This window comes from Mustela lutreola, chromosome 3 (genome assembly GCF_030435805.1).
Source record: "Mustela lutreola isolate mMusLut2 chromosome 3, mMusLut2.pri, whole genome shotgun sequence".
NCBI classification, from domain to species: domain Eukaryota; kingdom Metazoa; phylum Chordata; class Mammalia; order Carnivora; family Mustelidae; genus Mustela; species Mustela lutreola.
The window spans coordinates 1,239,064-1,263,372 of NC_081292.1; the positions used below are offsets into that span (position 1 = coordinate 1,239,064).

Here is a 24,309-nt window from a genome sequence, read left to right on the forward strand (position 1 = left end):
GGGCCGGCGCGGAGGTCCCCCCCACCCCTCCCACCTACCCCCGCGGTGAAGGGGCGGAGAGGCCGAGGGGCGAGGCACAGCTGGGGTCCGAGCGCGGAGCTAGGGCGCCCGAGCCCAGGGTGTGCGCGGGGAGAGCGGTGCCTTCGGTGCGGGGAGCCCTACCTGCCGGCGGGAGGCCTGAGGGGAGGCCTGGAGGGTAACTCCTGAATGTTCGGGTGCAGGGGCAGCTTTCGAGTGTGTGTGTGTTAAGGTTCATCTGTTTATCTTGGCGGAGAGGGGCAGAGAGAGCGTCTGAAGCCAGCTCGGAGCTGGGCCTGGAGCACGGCGAGGCTCGACCCAGACCCCCGGTCGCGGCCCGAGCAGGAGCCAGGAATCCGGCGCTCCACCGACCGCGCCCCGCAGCGCCCCAAATGTGGGCTCCCTGGGTGCAGCGGACCCTGCGCGCTGTCGCGCATGCTCCGTGGCTGCTCGGCCTCTGGTGCGGCCTGGGTGAAGGGGACCCTGTCAGCCTGTCAGGGCAGTCCGGGCTCCCGGGCGGTTGCTGACTTGCTCAGGGTCACATGGCCACAAAGGGGAGTGGAGATCGGCACACCTCGGACACTCAACTTTATTTTTTAGAAGATTTATTTTGTAATCCTTTAGAGAGTGTGCTCGTGAGCAAGTGGGGGTCGGGGGGCGGAGCCAGAGGGAGACAGGGAGGTTTTAGTAGTGGGGCGTGCGCGTGGGGAATGGCAAGTGGTCAGATCAAAGAATGTCCCCGTGCCATTGGGGACAGGCTGCACCCCGCCCCGACCTCCCCATCCCCAGAGGCAGCTGCTGGGAAGCTTCTGGTGTGTGGCCCCACCCGCCCGTTGCTCCACAGAAGCAGCAGCCCCGCGTCTCCAGTCCTCCTGCGGCCCTGGCCGGGGAGCCTCCTGGCCGTCTCGGGAGGGACGCCCACTTCCCCAGCCTCTGGGGGCTGCTCTGGCAGCTGCGGCATCATGTCCGCGTACATGCGTGTCCGGAGCAGAGTTCCCGGAGGAGGCCTGGGCCCGGAGCCCATGTGCACAGCGGTGGTCTGCCCCATGCCGTCCCGCAGCCTCGGCCTGTCCAACACATTTGATTTTCCTTTAAAAGGGGAACAGATGGGGCGTCTGGGCCGCTCACATGGCGGGGCGTCTGCCTTCAGCGCAGGTGGTGATCTCCAGGTCCTGGGATCGAGCCCTGCGTCAGGCTCCCAGCTGGCTCGGCAGGGAGCTGCTTCCCCTGCTGCTTGTGCTCACGCTCCTTCTGTTAAATAAATACATCGGTAAATACATATATAAAAGGCAAACAGAGGGCAACCCCCTCAGGTCCCCTCCGCCTCTGGGAGCTTTGTGCTAACCCCTTCGCTATTGCTCAGGAAACCTCACTTTGCTGCCCACTCCTGAAAAAAAAAAACAAATAGGCAGAACAGAGCTGAGCATCTTCTCGGGCATGGACAGGCTCCTCTGTTTGCTCCTCTTCTCTCTGGCTATGGCCTTTGCCCATCAGATGTCCACACTTACCCTCTCTGTAAAGCCTGGACCAGAATGACTCTGCTTCCACCCTGGGAAGGGCTCTTTGGGGGCACGGGCAGAGTCCCTGCCTCCCGGGGTTCCCCTATCCTGTCAGGGCAGTGGGCGGGCCAGGGCCAGGTCAGGAAGTGTGGCCCTCCCTACTTTTGCCAGAGTGCTGGAGAAGCTGGGGAGCAGCCCGAGATGGAGAGTGCGGACTCCAGGCAGGAGGAGAGCAAGTCTGGGGCCCTGGCCACACCCGGCCTCAGTTGCCTGGACCCTCGGATCTGTGTCACCTGCTTCACAGGCTCCAGCTTGGCCCGAGTCCCCATGGTCAGCAGAGGCCCTTCCTAGGATGGGCGCCGCTGATCGTCTGATGCCAAGTCTCCTGTCTTGTTCCTCGCTCCTTGAGGCCTCTGGGACACGGAGCCGGGGGAGGTGGGGTGACCGTGAGTATCAGGCCGCCTGCACCACCGCCCCCCCCCCCCGGACAGGAGGCACTCAGCCTGCTCGCTGTGTGTGAGCGAAGCCAAGTCGCTCGTGAGCCCCACGTGTTGGCTGCCGGGGACGCTGGCCCCAGCAGGTCCCTCTGCACCCTTGGAGGGGTGGCTGTGCTGTGGGGCAGGAGGTCCTGGTGACCCTGGTGTCCTGACCTGTGTCCCGGCTCTTCCCAAGAACCCTGGCCTTCTCTGCCAGTTTGAGGCCCGGCTGTCTATGGAGATTTACAGAAGGTGCAGGGGGAAGTTTCCATGGGCTCCGGACCCGGCAACCCAAGACCTTGAATTCTAAGGGCACGTCTCTGCCTCACTGCAACTTAGTGTTTTTTCCCCCCACTATAAAAGCAGTATTGGGGATTTTGTACAATGGGCTATTTGTGCAAGCGTCTGTTGCCGTTACACAGAAGATCACCAACACACGCGGCCCATCCTTTGAAGCATGTCCCTTCCAGCTCTTAGGCTTTTTTCACAGGAGGGACAGGAGGCGGTGCCACTTGGCAGCCTGGCCAGGAACCGGGCCGTGGCTATGTTCCCACCCGGCCCCCCTCTGGATGTGCAGGGTGTTGGCACTAGCAGAGGGGGCCCTAAAGAGGGTGGACCCCAAGCCCTGACTCAGGGAAGGATCCGGTCTTCCCACAAGAGACCCGTGTGCCACGCCCATCCTCTGTCCCCACGCTGGGCAGGGACCCCTCAGACCTGCTGAACAGACAGGACGGCACGGCCCCGAGCCCGTGTCCCGGGGTGAGGCTGCCGAGTGCCCGTGGCCAGGCTTTCCCTCCAGGTTCTGTAGCTTGAGGCGTTCATGGGGTGGGAGGGGGCTTAAATTCTCTTGCCAGCGGTCAGGTACTTCTTTTTCGTTGATAGGTCTCTGGCTCGAGACGCATCTCCTCTCGTTCCGGACCTGATGAAGATCGTGAGATGCCCATCGGCCTCTGTGCGTGCCATGAAAGGTGGAGACCTGTGGGGGCCGTGAAGGGAGCCAGTGTATTCTGCACGGGCAAGGACAGTGAATCATTGTGCCCGCAGGGTGCGCTGGGGAAAACCAAAGCTGGCCACAGACCTCTGCTCTTCCCCCGAGACAGTCTGCTGGAGCCCTCTCCTTCCTCTTTCTCGGTCTCTCCCTTGTTTCGGAGATCTCCTCTGAGTGTCTCCTGGAGCACGCTTCCACAAGACGTCATGAAGCATTTTTGGTGAATCTGCATCTCTGAAAATACTTGACTGGTGATCTGAACACGGGTCAACTTCTAGGCTGCAAATTATTTTCTCGTGTAATTGTTAGAGCCTCATTGCACTGTCTTCTGTCTGTGACACGGTGCGAAGAGGTTTTCCCCAGGCCTCGTCACCCCTGTGGGGTCTGCACACACGGCCAGGGATGCCCTGAGTGCTGTCACTGGGCGGCAGGGGGAGCTGGCAGGTGCTTCTGCTGCTGCGATGTGGGACTGTCAGGCCTGGGGAGAATCTGATGCCGTCTCTGGCCATCCCATTCCCACCATGTTCTGGTTTTTCCTGGAACTCATCAGGCCTCATCTGTCTACCTCCTCACCTGCTTCTTTGCCTTTTCCTTTTTAAGAAAAGATTTCCCCACTTCACCTCTCAGCCAACTTGCTAATTTGTTTTGAATTTTGGCTCTCACATTTAACTTCAAATGTTTCATTTTGAAATTTTCCTTTTAAAATACTATGTGTTCTTTTTTAATGCACACAGTTCCTTTTCATTTTTTATTATTATTATTTTTTAATTTATTCATTTGAGAGAGATACAGAGACGGAGAGAGCACAAGCAAGGAAAGCAGCAGTGGGAGAGGGAGAAGCAGGCTCCCCGCTGAGCAGCGAGCCCAATGTGGGGCTCAGTCCCGGGACCCTGGGATCATGACCTGAGCTGAAGACAGACGCTCAACCACATGAGTCACCAGGTGCCCCCATGGTTCCTTTTCAGCCTCAGGTCACTACTCATCATTCTGCGGGCTGTTTCTGCTCTGGCTGCACCATCTCTACCCCTTTGGTCTGATTCCTCACTTGCACATCAGAAACGACCGTAAGATGCCTGGTGAAGACGGGCTTCCCGCCAAGCAGGAGTGAAGAAGGTGGCCAGAAGCCCCGTGGGCACAGGCGAGGCTCATTGGCGCCCCAGCCCTCGAGCACACTGGCTTTGAGGTTTGCAGTGCACAGCACTTCTTCTCTTCTCTCTGGAATGTCGTGCTCCTCTGAGGGCCCCGAGCCTCCCAGCGTCTCATCCGTGGCTGCCCGTTTCCCGCCGCACACTGGCTCCTCATCCCTCTAGCTGTTCGTGTGTGACTTTGCCCCCATGGGGGGCTGACGCCTCCATCTACCTCTGTCTTTGTCTATGCTGTGGTTCTGAGTAACAGACTCTAACCCATCTTCGTTTCTTAACTGGAAGTTTCCTCCCGTTAGGCCTTCGTGATCATGGACTTGCTCTGCCAGCTCACTCTGGTTGGTGGCCCAGTGCTTTTCTTATCTTCTTTTTCAACTTATGCTTTTCTCGATCGTAGTTGTTCACTTTGAATTACTGCATTTTTTCTTTCAGACTGAAAATATATACAGCTTATACTAATTAACATTAACTTATATTACACATGTTTATTAAAGTCTGAAATTAAAGAGTCTTGTGCCCCTTCCCAGCGGTAGGAGGGTCTTGGATGTTTGGCCCCTTCACGGGCACGCGACTGTCTGGTATTCCAGGAGACATTATTCTTTTATACAGACAGCGTTTGGACCTCATTCGTATCGGTCATTTTGCTTGCTCCCCACTCCGTGTCCTAAGACCATCATTCTGCAGTCATTTTCACCCTCTTTGCTGTATAAACTTCAGAGGTTGTTTCAGTGGAAGTCCCTTAGTGTAAACGATCTTATATTTTACTTATCTGTAAATGTCTGTTTTCACCTTCATGAGAAATAATTTTGCTGTGCATGCAATTCTAGGTTGACAGGTGTTTCCTCCCAGCACCTCAAAGAGGTGAAGCCAACTGCCCCCTCTATGCCTCTTTGAGAAATCCACTGAGGGTGGGCCGCTGGCTCCTTTGGGAGCAATTGAGCCTTTCTCTGGGACGATGTGAACGTCTTTCTTGCTGGGCTGTGCTCTCACTGTGCTGTGTCTAGGTATGGATTTCTCTTTATTTACGCTGCTTCAAAGACATTATGCTGCCCAGATGTGTAGGTTTTTCAGTAAATAAAGAAGAGCTTGAAGGGACTATAAATGGGTGCTCCAAAGAAATCCAGTCCTGTAAAGTGCAGAGGCTTTTCCTTGCGAAGAATGAATGAGCCCACACAGATGCCAGCCCTTCCAGGCGTCTCAGCTGTCTACCAGCACAGCTTGATTACCATTGTCCTTTGTGGCTGACATGTTGGGGGTGGCGGTTCTGGGTCTTGAGGCTGGCTGGAACTTCCAGTGTATTGGTAACGAGTTCAGTGTCCTCTCCTTTCACTGATTGTCTTGTTGGCCTGATTACGGGGGGCACTCAGTTCAGGTGGGGGCTGCAGACACTCATCTTCCCCAGCTGGGGTTGGGTGCTGTCTCCCTGCCCAAGCTCACCTTCACCTCCATTCTCAGTCCGGCACAGGATGGGAGATTGAGCCTGCTGGAGAATAGGGACTGGGTGGGCTGTGGCAGCCAACTGCTGACAAAGTTGGACTTGGCGGGATGCCTTGGTGGTTCAGTCAGTTAAGTCGCTGCCTTCAGCTCAGGTCATGATCCCAGCGTCCTGTGATCGAGTCCCGTGTCAGGCTCCTTGCTCGGCAGGGAGCCTGCTCTCTCTTTCTGCCTCTGCCTGCCACTCTGCCTGCTTGTGCGTTCTCTCTCTGACAGATAAATAAATGAATAAAATCTTTTAATAAAAAAGTTGGAATTGTTATAATCAGGGGGCATGTCATCGTAGGGCCTTACTGGGTATCCTCTCCTGCACTCTCTTCTCCGGGGGCTCCTATCAGGTCTACGCCAGACTTCCTTATTCTGTTTTACAAACCCTTTCACCTTTCCTTTAGATTTTTCATCAACTTGTTTATGTGGTATCTGATTTCCTTGGATGGGTCTTCCACTACACTAATGCTCTCTTCAGCAGCATCTCCTCTGCTATTTAACCTACCCACTGAGTTCTATTTCAACAGTTGTATTTTTCATTCTAAAAGTTCTTTAAAAACCCTGCCTGTCCATACTTGATAGTCTGATATTGCTTTCTCATTCCTGTGACTGGCTTCTTTATTTCTGTGCACACTTCACACATAACTGTTCCCTTGCTTGTATCACCTGGTGATTTCGTTATCTGCAGTTCTTTGAGGTTTCTGTCTACTGTTTGCTGTTTTCCTCGGCCCTCATTCAGTGAGAACTTCCCGTGTGGTTGGTGATCTTTAAGTTCATTGCTTGACCTTACAAACAGGAGTACTACAGGTCTAATTCCTCCAAAGTGTGACTGCTTTGGCTTCTACTGGTCTCTGAGAGGCATCATGAACCTGGGACCCTTCAGCTTATCTGAGGATTTGGGCTCAGCACCTGAATTGGGGGCTCAGTTTTCTACCTCCCCATTGGTCCAAGAGTCAGGCGCCCAGTAGCTGTGGTGCCACTGAGTCCACCTGAGGGCAGCTCTGCCTCCACAGGCTGCATAGCCCTTGGCCTAAGCTTGCATCAGAAAAGAAATAGGTGACCCCCGAGAGCTTTAAACTTGTACAGCAATTTTAGAGGTCCCAGCCGCTTATGGGGCCCAAAATAACACAACCAACTGGAGCAGGTGATAACCAGGAAATGGCATTGAACCACGGCCTGGCCAGCACAGATTGGGATCCTGAAGCTGGGCCCCAGGACTCATGGCCAGGTGACTGCTGACTTTTCCTAGTCATTACAGTAAACTTTCAACAAGATGACCTCACTCGATTCATTATGGCGGAGTTCTAGGACGTGCAACAAAGACGCTTTGCCATTCCTTCCTTCCATTTCTGGCGAATAACACATGTCTGTATCCAAGGAGCTGTTGTGGTATGATGTGAAATAGTAAGTTATAAATAGTGATTTCACTTGAGTTTTACTTTCTGCCTTCTCTGACTGCAGATTCCAAGATTCCACGAATGTGCACACGTCTCGTAACCTTTCACACCCCCGAGTGCACCCTGACCTCTGCTTTGTACACGACACTGAGCCCATCTGTTGATGAAATCTTTTGAAGAACGGGCTCTGGAATCAGCCCTCCTGGGAAGTCTGCCCAGTGTCTTTCTCTTGCCCCAATCGTCTGTGCTCTTGGTACTCTGGAGGTACTGCTATTCCACAGAGGCTTTCCTTGTCTGGGTCACTCTCTAACCTGTAGAGTCCCTGAGTACATGTGTCAGGCTGGTTTTGTCTCTCCCAGAACAGTGCACAGAGTCTGGACAAGTATGTGCCTAGGAAACATCTGCAGAAGGCACAGATATCTTTCTTCCCCTTTTCCTTTCCTTCCCCTATCCACCAACTGAGCCACCCAGGTGCCCCAAAAGTACAAATATCTTGAACAAATATCTTGAATTCTACTCCAGAAACCAATACTGCACGGTATGTTAACTTAGTAAAATTTAAATTAAAAAAAAAATTACAAATATCTTAAACTTCCTTTTCTTGTACTACCTTTAAGAGACTGAGCAGAGCTCTGCAAGCAGCATTCTCTGAAATGGCGTGAAAACACAGCAGATCTGTGTCCTCGCCTCTGGCCCACCCTGTGGTCTCTGTGGGGCATCTCTCACACCCTTCCCAAGATACTTCACAGACACCCTTTGGTGGAGTATGTTCCGTTCTGGCATACTCTGAATTGAGGGCTGTATTCAATCAGTTCTGGCTACAGGAGCTCCTACTCGGATGGAGAGACACAGACATAAACTCAGAACTTTGACACAAAATAGAAAGGGACTCTTGCCTTTTAAAAACCGCCATGGAACTAAGAAAACAATAACGCAAAACAGAGAACCACTAATAGATAAATCTCAAAAACGTTAAGCAGAGGAAAAGAAGCCAGACATGAAAAAGTATATGTGAAATCATCCTATTTACGTAAGGTTCTAGAACGAGCAAAACTAGAGCCACAGAAATGACGTCACTGGGTGCCTCTGAGGCTAAGGGGGCAATGGAGACAGTCTATTATCTTGAGAGCACAGCGATTCTAAAGGTCAAAACAGGTCGCATTCGTCAAATCTCATAAAACCCAGCCCTTAAGATCTATGCGGTACACAAATGTGAATCACACGTCAGCAAGTGCTACCCATACGAAATCCGTCTCAGGGGACACGTGTCCTCATCAGATCGCCCTCCTTCGGGGAAGCCTTTGTTCCCTGCTATTAAACCAGTCTTCCTTGGACTCTTTCTCCTCTGACCGCCAGCTGGGGAGCAGCAGACGCACTAGGGGCTTCCCCATGGGCGAGAACTTAAAGTGCCAGGCTGCTCCCTCATGCTCCTCATGCAGGTGGGATGAAGGACACAGCCCTCCAGGCGCAGCCAGAGTTTCACGGGTGCTGCACCCACCGCATCCCGGCCCGTTTGCAGGCTCAGTCTGTGCCGTGGACGCGCTGGTGCTGGATCAGGTGTGAGCTCAGGCGGAAGGCACGGCCGCACTTGGTGCAGTAGAAAGGCTTCTCCCCCGTGTGGACCCGCCGGTGCCGGAAGAAGCCCGACAGGGCTCTGAAGGCGCGGCCACACTCCCCGCAGGCGTATGGCTTCTCCCCGGTGTGGATGCGCCGATGCTCGCTGAGGAAGGAGCTCCGGCTGAAGGCGCGTCCGCACTCGGGGCAGGCGTAGGGCTTCTCACCCGTGTGCACTCGCCGGTGCTGCAGGAGGTTGGAGCTCTGGCTGAAGGCCTGGCCGCACTCTTGACATTCGTAGGGGCTCTCCCCATGGTGGGTGCGCTGATGCCGGGCCACATTGGAGCTATGCAGGAAGGCCTTCCCGCACTCGCTGCACACATACGGCCTCTCACCCGTGTGTGTCCTCTGGTGCTTGGCGGCGTCTGACCGCTGACCAAAGGACTTGCCGCACTCAGCACATCCGTACGGCTTCTCTCCCGTGTGAGTTCGCTGGTGCCGGACAAGGTTAAAGCTCTGGCTGAAGGCTCTCCCGCACTCCTTGCAGACGTAGGGCTTCTCCCCGTGGTGGGTGCGCTGGTGCCGGACCACATGTGAGCTGTGGATGAAGGCCTTCCCGCAGTCGCTGCACGCATACGGCTTTTCCCCGGAGTGAATGCTCTGGTGCTTCACCACGTCCGAATAGCATTTGAAGCTCCGGTCACAGGTGCCACACTGATAAGGCCGCCCTTTGTGGGGGCCCCTCCTGTTTGAGGCAGAGCGAGCGTTTGGGGAGGCCTCTGACGGGGACACTCTGCCGTCCAGACCGCTCTGCCCTCCAGGTTTCACAGAAACAACGGGTACCTTCAGGGAATCTCTGGGCCTGTCTCCGGCCTCCTCATTCCCACAGCCGTCCAGAAGCCCCAGGGCCCAGGGAGGCCCCTGTAATGGGCCCAGCACTCTCTCTCCCTGGCAAGGCTCTTCTTCTTCCAAAGCCTCCTGCGCTGGCGTCGGCTTGGCACTCTGAGCCCCTTGCTCGGCCACTGAAGGAGCCCAGCAGGAAGCCTGGCTGCCACCCGTCACCTGTGCCAGGGAAGCTGGAAAAGAGGGTCAGAGGCGAGTGACTGGAGGCCTAAGGAAGCTCTGAGGGCACACAGCTGTGTGGGCATGGACAGGGTGGTGGCCGCCGGGGTATGGGCAGAGCTGACAGTAACGGTGTGGGGCAGACCAGCGCCACGCCTGCCCAGCTCTCCCCAGTGCCTGTGGTCCCTCCACTGGGACTCCAGGGTGGCCTGAGCCTTTCCCCTCAGGCTCAGGACAGCAGGAGGCAGAAGCCCGGGCCTTGAGTGCCGCTGGCTCTGCTGTATGGCCGGTAAGGCAAAGAACACTGCCAGAGGAACACCGAGGCAGAGGGACCGGGAGGCACGGGTCCCCGTCCCAGCTCATGTCCCAGCTCTGGGCCCCCGACAACTCTGTCCCTGACACCTCCCCATGACCCGCCAAACTCAAAGGCCTCTGGTCCAGGCAAGTAAGAGGATCCTTCCTCAGAGACCAATCCATGGCAAGAACAAGCAGCAGCCAGCGTCTGGAGCCAGCGGGCTGGACTGCGGGGCCTCCCAGTCCTGGCTGCTCGGTGGTGAGGCTGCTGGTTGCCCCTGGCCCTTCTGGCTCCTGGGCACAGACCACACGCCCATTAAGACAAACGGCTTTAGGGATGTGGCCACAAGGCAGAATGCCAGGCAGTTCCTGCCACGTTCACAGGGTCTATGGGGGCATCTGGGAGGAGAGACAAGGATGCTTCCTTGCAGGTGGTTCGGTAGGAGGGCAGCCCCCAGGGCAGCTTTCTAAGGGGACCGAGGGGGCTGTGCCTGCACCGCTGTAACAGAGCAAGGACTGAGCCCGCCCAGGTGAAAGAGGCTCCTGCGTGGGGGGTGGGGGCAGGGCAAGGCCAGGATTCCCGGGGGTCGGTGGAGCGGGCAGGCACCCACAGCTGCTTTCCATCGACTCCCTAACTAACTAGGGGGCCACCCACCTGAGCACTTGGAGATGGGGAGAGATCCCAGGCACAGGGCCAAGAAACAGGAGGCCCTCTAGGAAGGCCCAGTCTGGTCGTGAGGTTTGGCAGACTTAGAAGTTCAAGAAAACAACTCATAGGCACTGGTTTTGAAGAAAGAATTATTCAGAATTAAAAGCTGGGGGGGGGGTACATACACCCTTTCCAGTTCCAGTGGGTCAGGCCTTGGGTCCTGCCTCCTGAGGCCATCCCAGCCCCCAGCAGGCAGCCCTGAGCGTGTGTGTGGGTGTGAAGGGGGGAATCCTCTCAGTGATGACCTCCCAGGGTGCCCCGAGGAGCCCTAAACTTGGAGGCCTTGTTCCCGACTGGGGCAGTTTTGCCCGGGGGGCACACTGGCTATGTGGGAACCATCTCTGGTTGTCACACCTGCAGAAGGTGGTCCTGGCCTTCTGTGGGTGGAGACCAGGGATGCTGACTATTCTAGAACGCCCAGGACACCCTGTAAGCCATGAGAAGTCTTCCATCCCAGGATGTCCAGTGCCAAGGCTGAGAAACCCTGGTGGAGGGAAGTCTTCCCAAAAGGTGAGAACTTGGTTTCGAACCAAGAAACTCAGGGCCCTGGCAACAGCTGCTGGTCTCCCGACTGACGTGCACCAGCCCCATCAGCACCACCTCCGGTCTCACGCTCCCCTGCAGCCTGCTTTCAGGCCACGGACCCCAGGGCATGTGCTTGAGACCAGCAACCAGGACACAGTGGTCCTATTCCCTTTATAAATGTGTGCTTTGTTGTGACCTGTTTCTTCTCCGCCACTCTGTGTATGTTGACATTTGCTAAAACCGTTACTTGGTCCAAAACCGCAGGACAGTGAAGAGCCCCGTTGGGACAGATCTGGCCAGGATGGTCAGACAAGGGAGGCCTGGCAAGCCCGGGACTTGAAGGGCAGCTTCATGGCAGACCCAAAGAAGGGACAAGCGTGTGTTCGTGGACACAGAGCGGCTGAACCACCTGACGCAGGGGTTCTCTGGCTTCCAGGGAAAACGGATGCAGGTGTGTGGGCAGGGGGTCTGCAGTACGTTCTGCGGGCCAGGGTCTACTCCAGCCAGGCTCCTGCTGCCGAGCACGCTGCACCAGAGCTGGGAGGTGGGAGAGCCTGCGGCAGCGCGAGTGTCCATGCTGGGCAGGGGTCGGGCATCGTCCCAAGCCACAGTGACAATGGTAAGCGGGACAGGAGTCCTCAGCTTCGACAGCCCGCAATCAAGGCCTTAAACCTTCAGAACAGAGGGGCCCTGGAGCCTGGGAGGGGAGAGGCTAGCCAGGTTTTCTCTCCATACTCTTCCGGGCCTCCTAGTCTGAGCCCAGGCTAGCCGGGCCCTGAGAAATGGGGCCAGAATTAACAGTCTCGTTCTCAGAAGTCTCCAGGCAGGGGAGGGGCAGAGGAAGAGGGGTGCAGAGTGTGGCCACGAGAGCAAGGGGATGGAACACGGAGTGGCGAGGACAGCAGGCAGTAGGGGTGGGAGCTGTGTTAGGCAAACAAAGGGACGAAGAAGTGCTGCCCGAGCCCAGGTACATCCCCTAGCAGCCAGGCAGGTGGGCTCTGGGAGCCCCGATTCCTAAGCTGTTCCCTCCTCCCTAAGCCCACCTTGTTGCCCACCCCTCACCTGTGTGTGTATCCATCAGGGTAGCCCTGTCCGTGGTGTTCTGGAGACCCAAGCCTGGGGGCTCTCCTTGCCGTGCCTTGCAGAAGCACCAGGAGTGGGAATCCCTGCCTGGGTAAGAGAGAAGACAAGGGGAGAACGTGACAGGGGAGCCACTGCTGACAGCAGAGGCACTGCTGGGGACTGCACGGGCCTGTGTCTGCCACTAGAACTCGAAGTCATGACTAAACGGACACCCCAGTAGCTAGGGCTCCATAGGGTGCAGTCTGGACCAAGCTGGCGTCCCTGAGCCCTGCCCGGCGGGCACCGCTGGAGGCGGCAGTCCCGGACTAGCTGCCGGCCTGGTCCTGCTCCTCCACCCGCAAGCCCAGCGCCGGCTGGTCAGTCCTCAGATGTCTGCAGACACATCTAGGGATGTAGGGTTTCTCTCCGTAATTATAAAGATTTGATCATAAAACTAGGAAACCAGGGAAACAGGAAATTACTGGACTGGCGCAGGTTTGGCCGGAGGAGGACCCTGCGCGCTAACACCAGAGGCACCGTCGGACAGAGGCGACCACACGAGGAAGTCCAGTGCGGACACAGAGAAGGAAAGAAGGAACCTGGGGCGGGGCGGGGGTCGACGGCAGGTTTCTAACCCAGGTTCCCGGCCTTGCCCGTGAGGAGCACGACACACTGGTGGGAAATCAGGGCGAGCGCTGAAGTCCCCCCGGGACGCACGGAAGAGCTGGCAGGCGGCCAGCGCCGCGATGGACCCTCGAGGGTCCGACCCCTGATTCGCCGCGGAGGACGGCGACGCGGGGCGCCCGGGCGCTTCCGTCGGGTCAGGGCCTGCCTCCGGCTGCGGTCGGGCGATCGCGGGTCCTGCGGTCCGGCCCGGCGGCCCCTGCTCGGGGGAGCCTGGTCCCCTCTGCCCGCCGCCGCCCGGTTCTCTTTCTCCGGCAAATCAGTACCGTCTTCAAAGAGAAACACCCCGTTCCTACTCTTCGGGACCGAACACCTGCGGGAGCGACCCCGGGAGCGCGACCCGCACGGACGCGGCGCCCCAAGTGCGGCCGAGCAAGCCGACCGCCTCGTCTCGACGGAAATCTGCGCCGCAGCGGCCCCCGGCGACCCCCCGGGACCAGGGCCGCGTGCCCGCCTGGCGGGGGCGGGGGCGGGGCTGTCCGGGGCCGCCGCACGGGTCGCGGGCCGGTCCCCGCGGTCACCCGGTCGCAGGGAGCCGTCCCCGCGCCGTCTCGCTGCTCGGGCCGCGACTCCCCGCCGCTGTCACTCCCCACGGCGCACCTGCAGCTCTTCCGAAGCGCGCGCCCCGCATAAGCGCACGTGTCCGCGCCCCAGGTCCCCGCTGCGGTGCGGCCCGCAGGCGGACCCCGCCACTCACCGGCAGCCACTCCGCTCGCCGGAACCGCCGCCGTCCCCCGCGCGGCCGCGCGGCACTTCCGGTGACGCTCTAGGCGCCGGAGGACTATGGACCCTGCTGCCCGGGCGGCCGCGGCGCGGGCACTTCCGGTGACGCTCTAGGCCGCGGGAGGGCCGTGCACCTCGCTGCCCCCCGGGTCGGCTCCCCAGCTTGGCGGCCCGGGCGCTGGCTCCGGTCGCCGCGTCTTCACGGACCCCACCGCCGCCCCGCTCCGGCCCGCCGGCCTCCTAGAGCCGCGACCCTCCCAAGTCTTTCCTCCCTCGCCTCCAGCCAGGCCCGGTGGGGTCGGGGGCCGCGGGATGAGCGAAGGCCTTGCGGGCGGACAGGGTGGGGGAGGGGTGGGCCGAGTCCCGGGGCCGCGGGCGGGGGGCGAGGGGCGCGGGGCGCGGGAGCAGCGGGGCCGGGGAGGGTGTGGGGAAAGCGCACTGGGCCAGGGGCCGCGAGCGCCCGCGGCGGGGAGGGAGCCCCGCAGCCTCCCCGCCCGCCTTCCGCGCCCGCGCACTGGGGGGCCGAGGACCCGCCGTGCGGGCGCTGGGCTTCGCGGGGCCCGACGTCGGGCGCGAGCGGGGCCGGTGGGGACGTTTCGTGGCGGGCGACGAGGGCAGCCGCAGCTCTGGCGGACTCGGGGGGACGTGAGCCCCGCGTGGCCTGGGGCCCGGGTGCGGCCCTGCCCGAGGCGCGCGGGGCGGCAGGGGCTTGATGCCCGCCCAGGCCGGTCCGCCGCTCGCTGGGACGCGGCCGGGATCTGGCCCCTCCGGGCGTGTGCGGGGTGTGCGGGTGTACGCGGGCGTGTGCGCGGGGGACAGAACTCAGTGAGGACCTTCTGGCTGCCGCTTGCGGCGGGAACAGGCGTCGGCGGTTCCGAGGCCCGTGTGCTCGCGCCTAGCGGGGAACCCGCACCCTGGGGCCGCCCGGGGGGCCCAGTCAGTGGAGCGACGGTCTCTGGCTCAGGTCGTGATTCTGGAGTCCCAGGATCGAGTCCCGCATCGGCTCCCGGCTCAGCGGGGAGGCCGCGTCTCCCTCTGACCCTCCCTGCTCTGTGATCTCTCTCTCTCTCTCTCTCTCTCAAAGTCTTTTAAAGAATAAATGAAGAAAAAATGATGTTTCTTGAGCTTCCCTACCTTTACGATCTCCATTTGTTTGGGTCAGGGAGTCCGGCCAGCCCAGCCACGCCTGTCTTTGGGTCTGTCCCAGGGTGCCCTGAGGTGTGGGTGGGGACCGGGGCTCTCCTGAGGCTCCAAGGGGTGGGGTCTGCCTCCAGGCTGGGGATGTTGGCCGGATTCAGGTCCTGAGGGTGGGAGTTAGGAGTTTGCTGGTGTCCCTCCCCTCCTCGCCGGGATGCGGGCTTTCCCACGGGCACTGCATTCCGGGGTTTCTCAACACAGTGGATGCTGTCATGTTTCATTGCTGCTGAGAAACCTTCACAGCATCTGCCTCACGTGTGCGTCATGGGGCTTGGGTCTCGAACAGCATGTCCCCAAGGCACCGTACGGTTGTCTCTCCGTGCCCAGGAGCTTTCCTGTCAGTGACTTCTGTGGCCTCTCTTCAGCCCCCTCGTTCAGACGGAAACCCCAGAGCACGGAGGGCCCCTGGAAGCGTTCACCTGCTCCCTGACAGTGATCCTCTCTACAGGCTTCTACAAAAGTCTCTTGCAGTGGTGTCCGCTCTGTGTCCTTAACCCCACTCACCAAACAGAAGCACGGGCAGTGAGTTGCCCCCGGTGCCGGGCAAGAAGAGGGGGATTGTCATAGCTGGGCTGGGCCAGCAGTGGCGGCCATGGAGGGCACTGGCTCTCCAGGAGCCAGGAACTCTGTGCCATCTGCTATGCCCAGCGGGCCCTCCCCTTCATCAGGCTGGCGCTGGCCCGTCACCCCAGCACATCCAGCACCGCCTCTCCATCTCCCAACCATGGGACCTGCTGTCATTCCCCGGACCTGCCAGCCTGCTCCTGCCTTTCTCTCAGCCTTTGCTCCTGCTTCCCAGCCTGGAAAGCTCCACCGGCACTGTCCACAGACCCGTTCCCTTTCCTCCTCACCAAACACAGGTCCTACACTGCCAGAGGGGGACCGCAGTGAGGTGTCCGCTGCATCTGTCGGCTGGTCACTAACTAGGGATCATTTTGATTACATGGTCCAAGTGTTGTCTGGGTTTCCCACTGTATAGTTCCTCTTTTCCCTTTGCAACTAGTAAGCCATCCTTGAGGAGCAAGGTGGGGTTGCTGAGGACAGTAGGAACACGTGGCAGCCGGAGGCAGGATATGGCCACTGGATGGGAGGGAATGCACTGCAGTGACAGCAGTGGGCAGAGGCAGAGCTGGGGGCAGGGACTGTCCTGTGGCTCCGTAGAACACCCGAGGGTAGGAAGCACACACAAAGAAGCACTTGGTGTTTGCAAACAATTTAAAAAGGTCTGGGAGAAAGGAATGGTGTAGATAAAAACAAATTTGAAGAGTACATTTCTGCCACACAGAACTACTGTGACATCTGTTTGTCTCCGTTTCCCAAATTTTCTACAAAATACTTTGCCTCTATTATATAAAAATGGGTTGGGGTCCACTTCCTGTCTTGCCGGAACTGCTCTGACAACCAGGAGGCTGAAGAGGGCTTTCTCTTTGCTGGCTAGAGCGGTAACCCCATCCTGGCCTGCGCGTTATTTTTCTTTTCCAGCAGGTCGGGGGTGGAGGGGAGGGATCCGAGGGACCTATACTTGCTTCTTTTAAGGACCCCTTCCCTCAAGAGCTTGCCTTGCCTTCTGGGGAGCACTGCTCTCCCTCTGTGCCCCTAGATCTTTTTGGAGCCCGAGGCCACACAGGGCGCTGCAGGGATGAGAGTTGGGAAGGGCACAGGGAGACTTGGGCCGAGCAAGGTTCTGGTCCCCGCCAGGAAACCTGCATTCCCTGCGTTGCTGGAGCAGTGCTTGCCCCTGTGGGCTGGCCCCAGTCCTTCTGAGCCTGGGGCACCCCAGACGCTGCCAAGGAGTTCCTGTTGCTCACACTGGTGCCTTGGCATGGTCGCTTGACTTCGAGGGTCCAGGCCCTGGGCCCCCAAGACAGGGCAGGTGCCTGGAGCAGGTGTCAGCCAGGCCAGGCTCGTGCTGAGGGGGTGAGGGCCAGAGTCTCGCCGATTGGTCTGCAGACCCTGCCGTACATGGGGTCTGTCCCTCTGCTGGTAGAGCCTGTCTGTAGCCCCTCACTGTGTCACCTTACTACCCCTTCTGGTAGTAAGGTCCCTGAGAGAGAGACACTACTTTGCAGAGGAGAAAGTGGGGGTTTCCCGAGGAAGGAGCTGGCACGTGGGTAAAGGAAGTGACAGCCTCACCGAGTCAGGATGATCCTGGCTGCTTTGGTACTGAGACACCAGCACCCAGTCTGTGGCTGGAAACCAGCTGGGAACCAGCTGGCGGGCTCTGCTCCATCAGTCTTCCTCATTCCGGGCCCAGGCTGACAAAACACTGCTGGTCACTAAGCAGAGGGCGAAAAGAATCTGAAGAAAGCCTGCTGGTTCGTCATGCTTCCTTCCCTTTTATTGCAAGCTGTAGGCACAGCCAGGTTCATGGGGACTAGGGTGTGTCATTCTGTTGTGACCTGAGGAGAAAGATGAGGGCCAAGACCACGGAGGACAGTCCTGGCTGGTGGCCAGCAGTGGGGCCAGGAGGGAATGAGCCCAGGCCGTCTGGAAACCCCACCCCCACCCCAGGATAGGTACTCTTCTGGCCCCAAAGAAGTTTCACAATCCCAGTGAAGAGGGCAGAATGGAGATCACAGGCTGCGCGGCCCAGAGCTTCGTCAGGACCCTGCAGCCCACCCCGTCCCTCCGGCCAGGCCCCGGCCTCCTCTGGAGCCTCTCCGGTCCGACAGTCCCCAAGGACAGCCTGCCCGTCCAGCCTCCGCATCTCGTGTGCCGAGGCTTTTCCCGGCCGCCGGCATCCGCAAACGCCCACCACACACAGCATTACTTATTTCTAACTATAAAAAACACGTAAAAATTAAGACATTTTAAAAGGATGATCTCGAAGGAGACAGTTTTCCCTCCGCATTCCAGGGAATACCTCGGGTATTGGGGCGGGCGGCTCCTCCCACAAGCGGCGTTCCCAGCGACAAGTCCGGCCTCCGCTCCCCAGACTGGTCTCCCACCACCTGCGGGACCCCCGCCCCGCCCCGCCCCCGGCCCCCCCGGCCCCGCCCCCGGCGCAGGCTCTCCCCAGGCCGCCGGCCCCGCCCCCTCGGTGCTGCAGGACGGTCCCCCCCCCCCCGCCCCGCCCGAGCCCGCGATCCCAGCCCTGAGACCGGAAGGGCTGCGCGACCCTGCCCCCTCGTACCTGCCCCCCCGACGGCCCGGGGCGAGCTGCCAGGGAGCGGACGAGTCCGTGTCGCGCGGCAAGGACCCGGACCAGGAGCCCGCAAACTATGTGAGGGGCTGGACAGGACGGACGATTTGCGTAGTGACCCTTCGTAAGAGCCCTTTGGCAGTGGAAGGACCGTCGGCGCCGACGGCCGCAGGAAAGCTGGGCGGGAGCTTCGGTCCGGGGCTCGGCGCGCGGCTGCCGCGGGGGGTCCGCGCCGCCCTCCGGTCCTGCGCTTCCCCGCGAGTCTGTCCACGGCAGGCCGCTGGGTCTCCCGCCGGTAGGGCCCGGCTAGCCCGGCCCGGGGTGAGGGCTCACCCCAGCGTCTGGCGCGGCCGCCGGGCTCCCTGGGCTTCGCGGACCGACGGCGCTGGGTCAGGGGCCGGCAGTGGCGGGAGGCGTGTCCGCGCTCCGGGCGCGCTCGGGGCCGCTCGCCGCTGTGCGGCCGCGGGTACGCCGTGAAGGGCGAGCTGTGCACGAGGTTCTCCTGGGCTCGCAAGGCTTCGCGCGCGTGGGCCTGCGCCCCTGCTTCACCGCGTCCGGCCGGAGGCCCAAACCCCTCCAGCCCCCAGCGCCCTCGGGAAGCTGCTCCCAGCCGGGAAGCTTCCAAGGCTGGAGCGCGAGGGGCCCGCGCCGGGTGACCTTGCAGAACTCCGCCGGGGGAATTGCTGGCTTGGCCCACTGGGTCTCCCCACACCTACTGGATTCTGAATGTCCCCTCCAGCCCGGGCCACAGCTACGGCGTCTCCCACCTGTCCAGTTTCTGGTGGGTCACCAGGCTCAGGTAACGCTGCCTTTGCCTCCGGGCTCGTGTCATGGTTCCCGTCTTCCTTGGGGGCAGCTCCACCAGCTCCAGGGCACCCCATGGCTTCTGCAGGACCCAGCTGGTCTTTGGCCCAGTGGCAAGGCCTTGGGAGCTCTGCCCACCCTCTCTCCTCTCACACACACCCCGGGGGTCTGTCTCCGCCAGGATTTCCAGCAGAATCTGCTCCTCCTTGTGGGGCACATGCAAGTATCATCAGACTCCAAGCCACAGCGTGGAGACTTGGGTCTTCTTAGAGCCTGGGTGAGTGATTAAAAGGCAGCAAGGACAGATGCTCCGGATAGGAAGGGGTGTGTTGGGAGCAGGGGGGAGGCCAGGCCAGAGGCAGGCTGAGAAGGGCCCAGGGCCGGGTGGCAGGAGAGCTGTGACAGGGACACGGGAAAGGGCTGGCAGTGTGCCCCTGGACCGTCCTCACTCCCACATGTGTGGAGTGCAGCTTAACCCCCTGGGGGTGTGTGGCCTCCTCCTGGATGGGCCTCACCTGGGAGGCTCAGGAGCTGGGACTGTGGTTCCTGCAGGGGGAGGGGGAAGAGAGCCAGCAAGCGGCAAGTTGGCTGGTGTAGCGTTGTCTCATGGCAGCGGGGAGGCGGACAGAGCGCCGGCTTGCACCACTGCACTGAGCCTGCTCGGGGCGCTGGCAGGCTGCCCGGGGGTCCCCGCAGGAGGGTCTTCGCGCCCTGTGTCGGACTGGAAAGATGCCCCTGCAGCTTGTGTTTCGTGTGCCCCAGGCTCACCTGGTGCTAGTGCGACAGAACAAAGTCGCCGAAAATATGTAGGATCTGCTTACCTTTCCGAAAAATAAACCAAAACTTCCGGCCAAAGATAACTGCTTTTTACTGACTTCTTCCCTCAAACCGCCAGAAGCATGGAGATCAAGATCATGCAGAATGGCGAGCTGTGAGGAGAGCCCTGCGGCCCAGCCTGGGAGGCCCCACCTCTGAGAGGTCTGGCTGGAGCCTCTGCCGGCAGGACGCTGACCCGGAGCCGCAGGTCGCTGCCCAGGGGGCGGGTCTGAGGGTGCGCGCGAGCGGCGCCGCGTGCTCAGGTGAGCACCATCTGAGGCCAGGCCCCCACAGGGACAGGCCACTGAAGGTGGGGAGTTTTAAGTATGTTAAATTACACCTGATAAAGAAATTAAAAACGCTAACCACTCCGCGTCAGGCAAATTCCGTCTCCCGTGCCCCACAGCGGCCGTGCAGCTTGGGCAAGCTCTCCGAGTTCGGGGGCCAGGAAACGTGAGGCCGCCCCGCGGCGACACCATGGACAGGCTCAGGCTCAGGAGAGGCCCGCGAGGGAAAACCCGAATCCACGAACACACTCCCAAGGATTTTAAAGACGCTTGAGGGCCCTTGGAGGGCAGGGACCGTGGACAGTGTCCAGGCCTCCTGCTCCATCGCCTGGTGCCCTCTCCCAGGCGGGGCCGGCGGAGGGTGCTGCTGGGCGGACGAGTGGGTCGCGGTCCAGGGAAGCGATCTGCCCCTTGTGCCTGCAGGTCCCTCCGTCTGTTCCAGGTGTGGCTCACCGCCGACCCTCTGCGGGCTGGTGGCGAGCCGGGGGTGCTTACCGGGGCAGCCGCCGGGAGGCCCTGGGCCGGGGTCACAGCACCCGCCTCCCAGGCCGGCGCGGGCGGGTCTGGACAGAGGACATCCCCTGCCTGAGACCCAGGAAAGGGCCGGGAGTCCGCGGGCACACGTGGGCAGCTGTCCCCTCGGAGGTCCCCGTGCGGCGCGGACCGCGACTCTCCGTCGGGGGCCCCGCCCGGCTTCCCGCGAGCCCCGCGCCGGGTTCGCGCCGGGGCTGGGTAAGTCTCCTCGCAGCCTCGGCTTCCTGCCGTCGTCGGGGGCGCGGGGACCCCCCGGAAGGGCGACGAGGGCCCCGGGTCGCCGGCACCGCCCCGCAAGCCCGAGCCGTGGGGACGCGCGCGTCACGCCGGGGCGAAGCAGCAGCCAGGGGGTCCCGGAGCGGGGACGCGCGCGCCGCCGCCCCTCCTCGGCTCTCTCCCGCAGCTCCAGCCGCCCTGGCCCCGGCGGGCCCCGGCGGCCACAGGAAGCAAGGCCGGAGGCGGCCTCGACCCGGGCCCGCGGAACCGCAGGCGCGCGCCGCGCCCACAGGAAGTCCCGCCCCGCGCCGCCGGCACTTCCGGGCGCCCCGGGAAGCTCGGAGACCTGCCCGGGGGACCCGCGTGGGGGCGCCCGAGAGACTGAGGCGGGCGCGCGAGCCGGGAGCTGTCCGAGGTGCCGGGCTGCCGGGGCGCCGGAGCCTCCGCGCAGCGGTCGCAGAGGCGATGAGCGGGGGCACCTGGCGTGTAGGGCCCGGAAGGCCGTAGGAGGGCCTTCGGGAGGCCAGCGTCTGAGTGCAGACCCCCGGGTCTGCGGGGTTTGGAGTGGTCCGGGCAGGAAGGGCCGCGGGCAAGGCCCGGCGAGGCCGGCACCGCTGCAGCCTGGACTGGGACTGGGGCGAGGGCACCGCGTGCACCGCTAAGGCCAGTCCTAGAGCCCTGCGGCCAGCCGAGGGAGTCGGGTGCTTAGAACGGAGCCCCCGGCCGGGACGGCGGGCCGGGCTGTGTGCCGGGCAGTCCCGGCGGCCGGGCCAGGCGGGGTCTGAGCCCCACCTGCCCGCACAGGTGCTCCTCCTTTGAGGGCGCATGAGACCAGAGGGTCCCAAGCTGGAGCGCTGTCACTGTCCCTGGGGGTGTTGGGAGCAAACCCAGATTCCCTGCTTTACCCCAGGCCTGGCGAGCTGTTTTCCAGCACGTTCCCAGGCCGGTGTAACCGGATGGCCTCTCACTGGATGCTCACACCCCGTGAAATGAGATTCAGGAAAAGAAGGCAAGGGGTCTTGGGGGAGGCCGGTGCCTGAGAAGAATTCGCTGAGCGCAGCATGAGACCTCCAAGGCCAAGACAGGGGTGTATGGAGCTACCCCAAGGCGGAGGTACAGCCTGAACAACAGGGAGGGCGAGGCTGGGGAGAGCGCCTGAAATGTGTCCACTGTCGAACAGACTGCAGAGAAGCCTCCCTCTCTTGGGCGTCTCGGTGGGGCCCGCAGCAGCGGCGGGAGACAGCTCTGGCTTCCTGCAACCAAGGCAAGCTGGGCTCAGCGTGGGGGTGCGGCACACAGCCCTTTGCCTCGAGGGCCCCGGCTGTGGTGTCGGTGGAACACGAGGGAAGGAGAGTGTCACCTCCTGCTGCTTCCCTCCTGATGGTGCTGGTGTTTGGGGCATGGGGTTTTTGCCCGAAGGCTTCATGGTGGCAGCCCGCTGCAGGGGTGCGGCAGGTCCTCTCGCTAGTATTTCTCAGACACCAGGAGTGTTGGGTGATGGTCGTATCCCGCATGGTGACAGCGACACGGTTCCCTGCAGTGCAGACGACTGCGGCCTGTCCCTGAGCCCGGCATCCACGGTCCCCTCCCTGACTCCGCGATCAGCCAGCGCGCTTCTCCACATTCGCCACATTCAGAGGGTGTCTCTGCACGTCCACTCTGATCCCGCACCCACTGCCCCCCCCAACCAAAGGCTTCGCCATGTCTGGTCCGCTCACTGGCTCCTTTCCGGTGTGAATCTCTGATGTTGAACCTAGCCTGAGCTCGCGCTGGCCGCTGGCGCGTTCATGACGGTCCTCAGGTCTTCGCCCCACCGCCCCAAAAGGCTCCAGCAAGCCGCGCTCCAGCCCGTGCCCTCCCCGGCCAGCACATCCACCTCGTCTCTCGAGCGCACTGCGGGTTCCAGCCCCGACTGGGCGCCGGTCTGCCCCTGTGGCCGCGTGTCTGAGACCCAGGAACAGCGTGGGGGGGGGGGTTGCACGTGGGTGAGGATTTCCCGCAAAGTGTCGCTTGAGGCCACCTGAGCACGGACTAAACTGCGGCCTTTAGCATTTCTCTTGTGAATAACATTCAGATGCTAGTGGCTCCAGACTTTAAGTTTTGTCCCTCACCTCCACCCGCGCTCCCCGCTGGCCTCCCGTCCCCCCGCCGTCCCCCTGCCCACCCCCCGCCAGGCCCCGCGACCGCCGCTTCTCCGGCCGCTGCCGCCGTGCCAGGCTCTGCCGCTAGGGGCGCCAGACGGAGCGGGCGGCGCCGGGGGTGGGAGGGACGCGCTCCTTCTGCCGCGCCTCCCACCCCGCGGCCCCGCGGGGCCGTCCTCTCCGCCGCTCTGCAACCTGCGGCCGGTTTTTCCGGCGTGCAAAGCTTCGCCGCGCAGGTCCGGATGTTTCCAACCTGCCTGAGCTTCAGAAGACTCCTCGCCCCTTTAGAAGGAGGCGGGTCTGGGGCTGCCTTCGGCTCCGCTCTGTCACGGCGAGAGCCCTTCTGGAGCAGCAGGAATTAGGCTGACCCTATGCCTTAAGGACAATTCTTATCCTTGCTTGTGGTGGTGAATTGTATGTGTCAACTTGACCGAGCCATGGGGCGCTTAGACATTTGGCCAGACATTATTCTGGTTTGTCTGTGAAGCTGTTTCTAGAGATGGACATTTCAGTTAGCAGGCTGAAAGGGGCGCCCTCTCCTATGTGGGTGGGCCGCATTCAATCAGTTGAAGGGCTGAATAGAACAAAAAGGTCCAGTCTGACCTGTGCAGGCCCCGCCCCACCCAGTCCTTTTTTTTTTTTTAAGATTTTATTTATTTATTTAACAGACAGATATCACAAGTAGGCAGAGAGGCAGGCAGAGAGAGAGGAGGAAGCAGGCTCCCTGCTGAGCAGAGAGCCCGATGTGGGGCTCTATCCCAGGACTCTGAGATCATGACCTGAGCCGAAGGCAGCGGCTTAACCCACTGAGCCACTCAGGCGTCCCCACCCAGTCCTTTTAAGAGGTGCATGGGGCACTGGCGTCTAGGGACAGTCTAGGGCGGTGTGGAAGACCTCCAGGTTCCACTCTTGGTGGCCACCTACCAGGTCTGGTCGCGGTGCCAGCATCCGAGTGCAGCTTGGGCACAGAGGTGGTGGGCTGACCCTTCCAGTGCACAGTCTGTCACCCCCGCTCCCTGTGAAGCCCTGGGGGCTGTGCGTGCAGGGCTGTCAGAATGCCGAGGTCCCACATGACCCTTGCCGTACTGGGGGGAGAAGGCGGCTTTTTCTATTTCAGGCCAGCAAAGGTGACTCATAAGGTGTCTGGAGCCTCAAAGCTGGGGTTCAGAAACTGCCTGACCCTGACTTTGACTCTTCTCCCCTACACCTGCTCTGGCCCTGAGTGGGGGCACACGGCGAGGAGTCCAAAGTGCTTGGTGGTCATGGAACCTTGGGAGCGTGGCCCAGAGAAGTAAAGCAGTCCAGCCAGAGGCCCTTGGGCTTGGAACTGGGGAGGCCCAGCTCGGAGTTGTAGCCACGGGAGGGGCTGAACAGCTCCTCAGTGTGGGGTTGGGTCCCTGAAGTGTTCAGGAGGAAGCAGGTGAGGCAGGGAACATGCAGGCTTCTCCACCTCGCTGATCTCTCTCCTGTACCTCAGGCTGAAGTCAGAGCTGCAGGCCAGGTCTGAGGAAGGCCAAAGCCAAGGCCGGGCCACAGCCCCGGAGGTGTATGCCTACC

The 24,309-nt window shown here is 61.0% G+C and overlaps 1 protein-coding gene across 5 annotated transcripts; it reads right to left on the reverse strand.

Moving 5' to 3' along the window:
- Positions 1–606: 606 nt before the first annotated feature.
- Positions 607–13,983, reverse strand: ZNF696 (zinc finger protein 696). Of its 5 annotated transcripts, none has more exons than XR_009352132.1 (3): positions 13,590–13,620; positions 12,209–12,316; positions 607–1,269 (listed from the first exon to the last, which is right to left on the reverse strand). XR_009352132.1 is itself a non-coding variant. In XM_059168776.1 (3 exons), exons 2-3 carry the CDS (start codon positions 12,222–12,224, stop codon positions 8,524–8,526), a joined length of 1,125 nt encoding a protein of 374 aa, XP_059024759.1. In that variant the 5' UTR covers positions 12,225–12,316; positions 13,590–13,983; the 3' UTR covers positions 7,870–8,523. The 5 variants fall into 5 exon arrangements, 2 of the variants coding, with proteins under 2 accessions (XP_059024759.1, XP_059024758.1); XR_009352133.1 differs by lacking the exon at positions 13,590–13,620 and adding an exon at positions 13,493–13,508; XM_059168776.1 differs by lacking the exon at positions 607–1,269 and adding an exon at positions 7,870–9,632 and having other exon boundaries at positions 13,590–13,983.
- Between the last annotated feature and the right edge of the window lie 10,326 nt (positions 13,984–24,309).

Coding starts and splice junctions, on each gene's coding strand:
- ZNF696 (XM_059168775.1), bottom strand. CDS start 13,523: ATGCGGGGCGCGCGCTTCGGAAGAGCTGCAG. Junction 12,317..13,492: donor GCGCTTCGGAAGAGCTGCAG/GTGCGCCGTGGG, acceptor TCTCTTACCCAG/GCAGGGATTCCCACTCCTGG. Junction 9,633..12,208: donor CCTGATGGATACACACACAG/GTGAGGGGTGGG, acceptor CCTCTTTTCCAG/CTTCCCTGGCACAGGTGACG.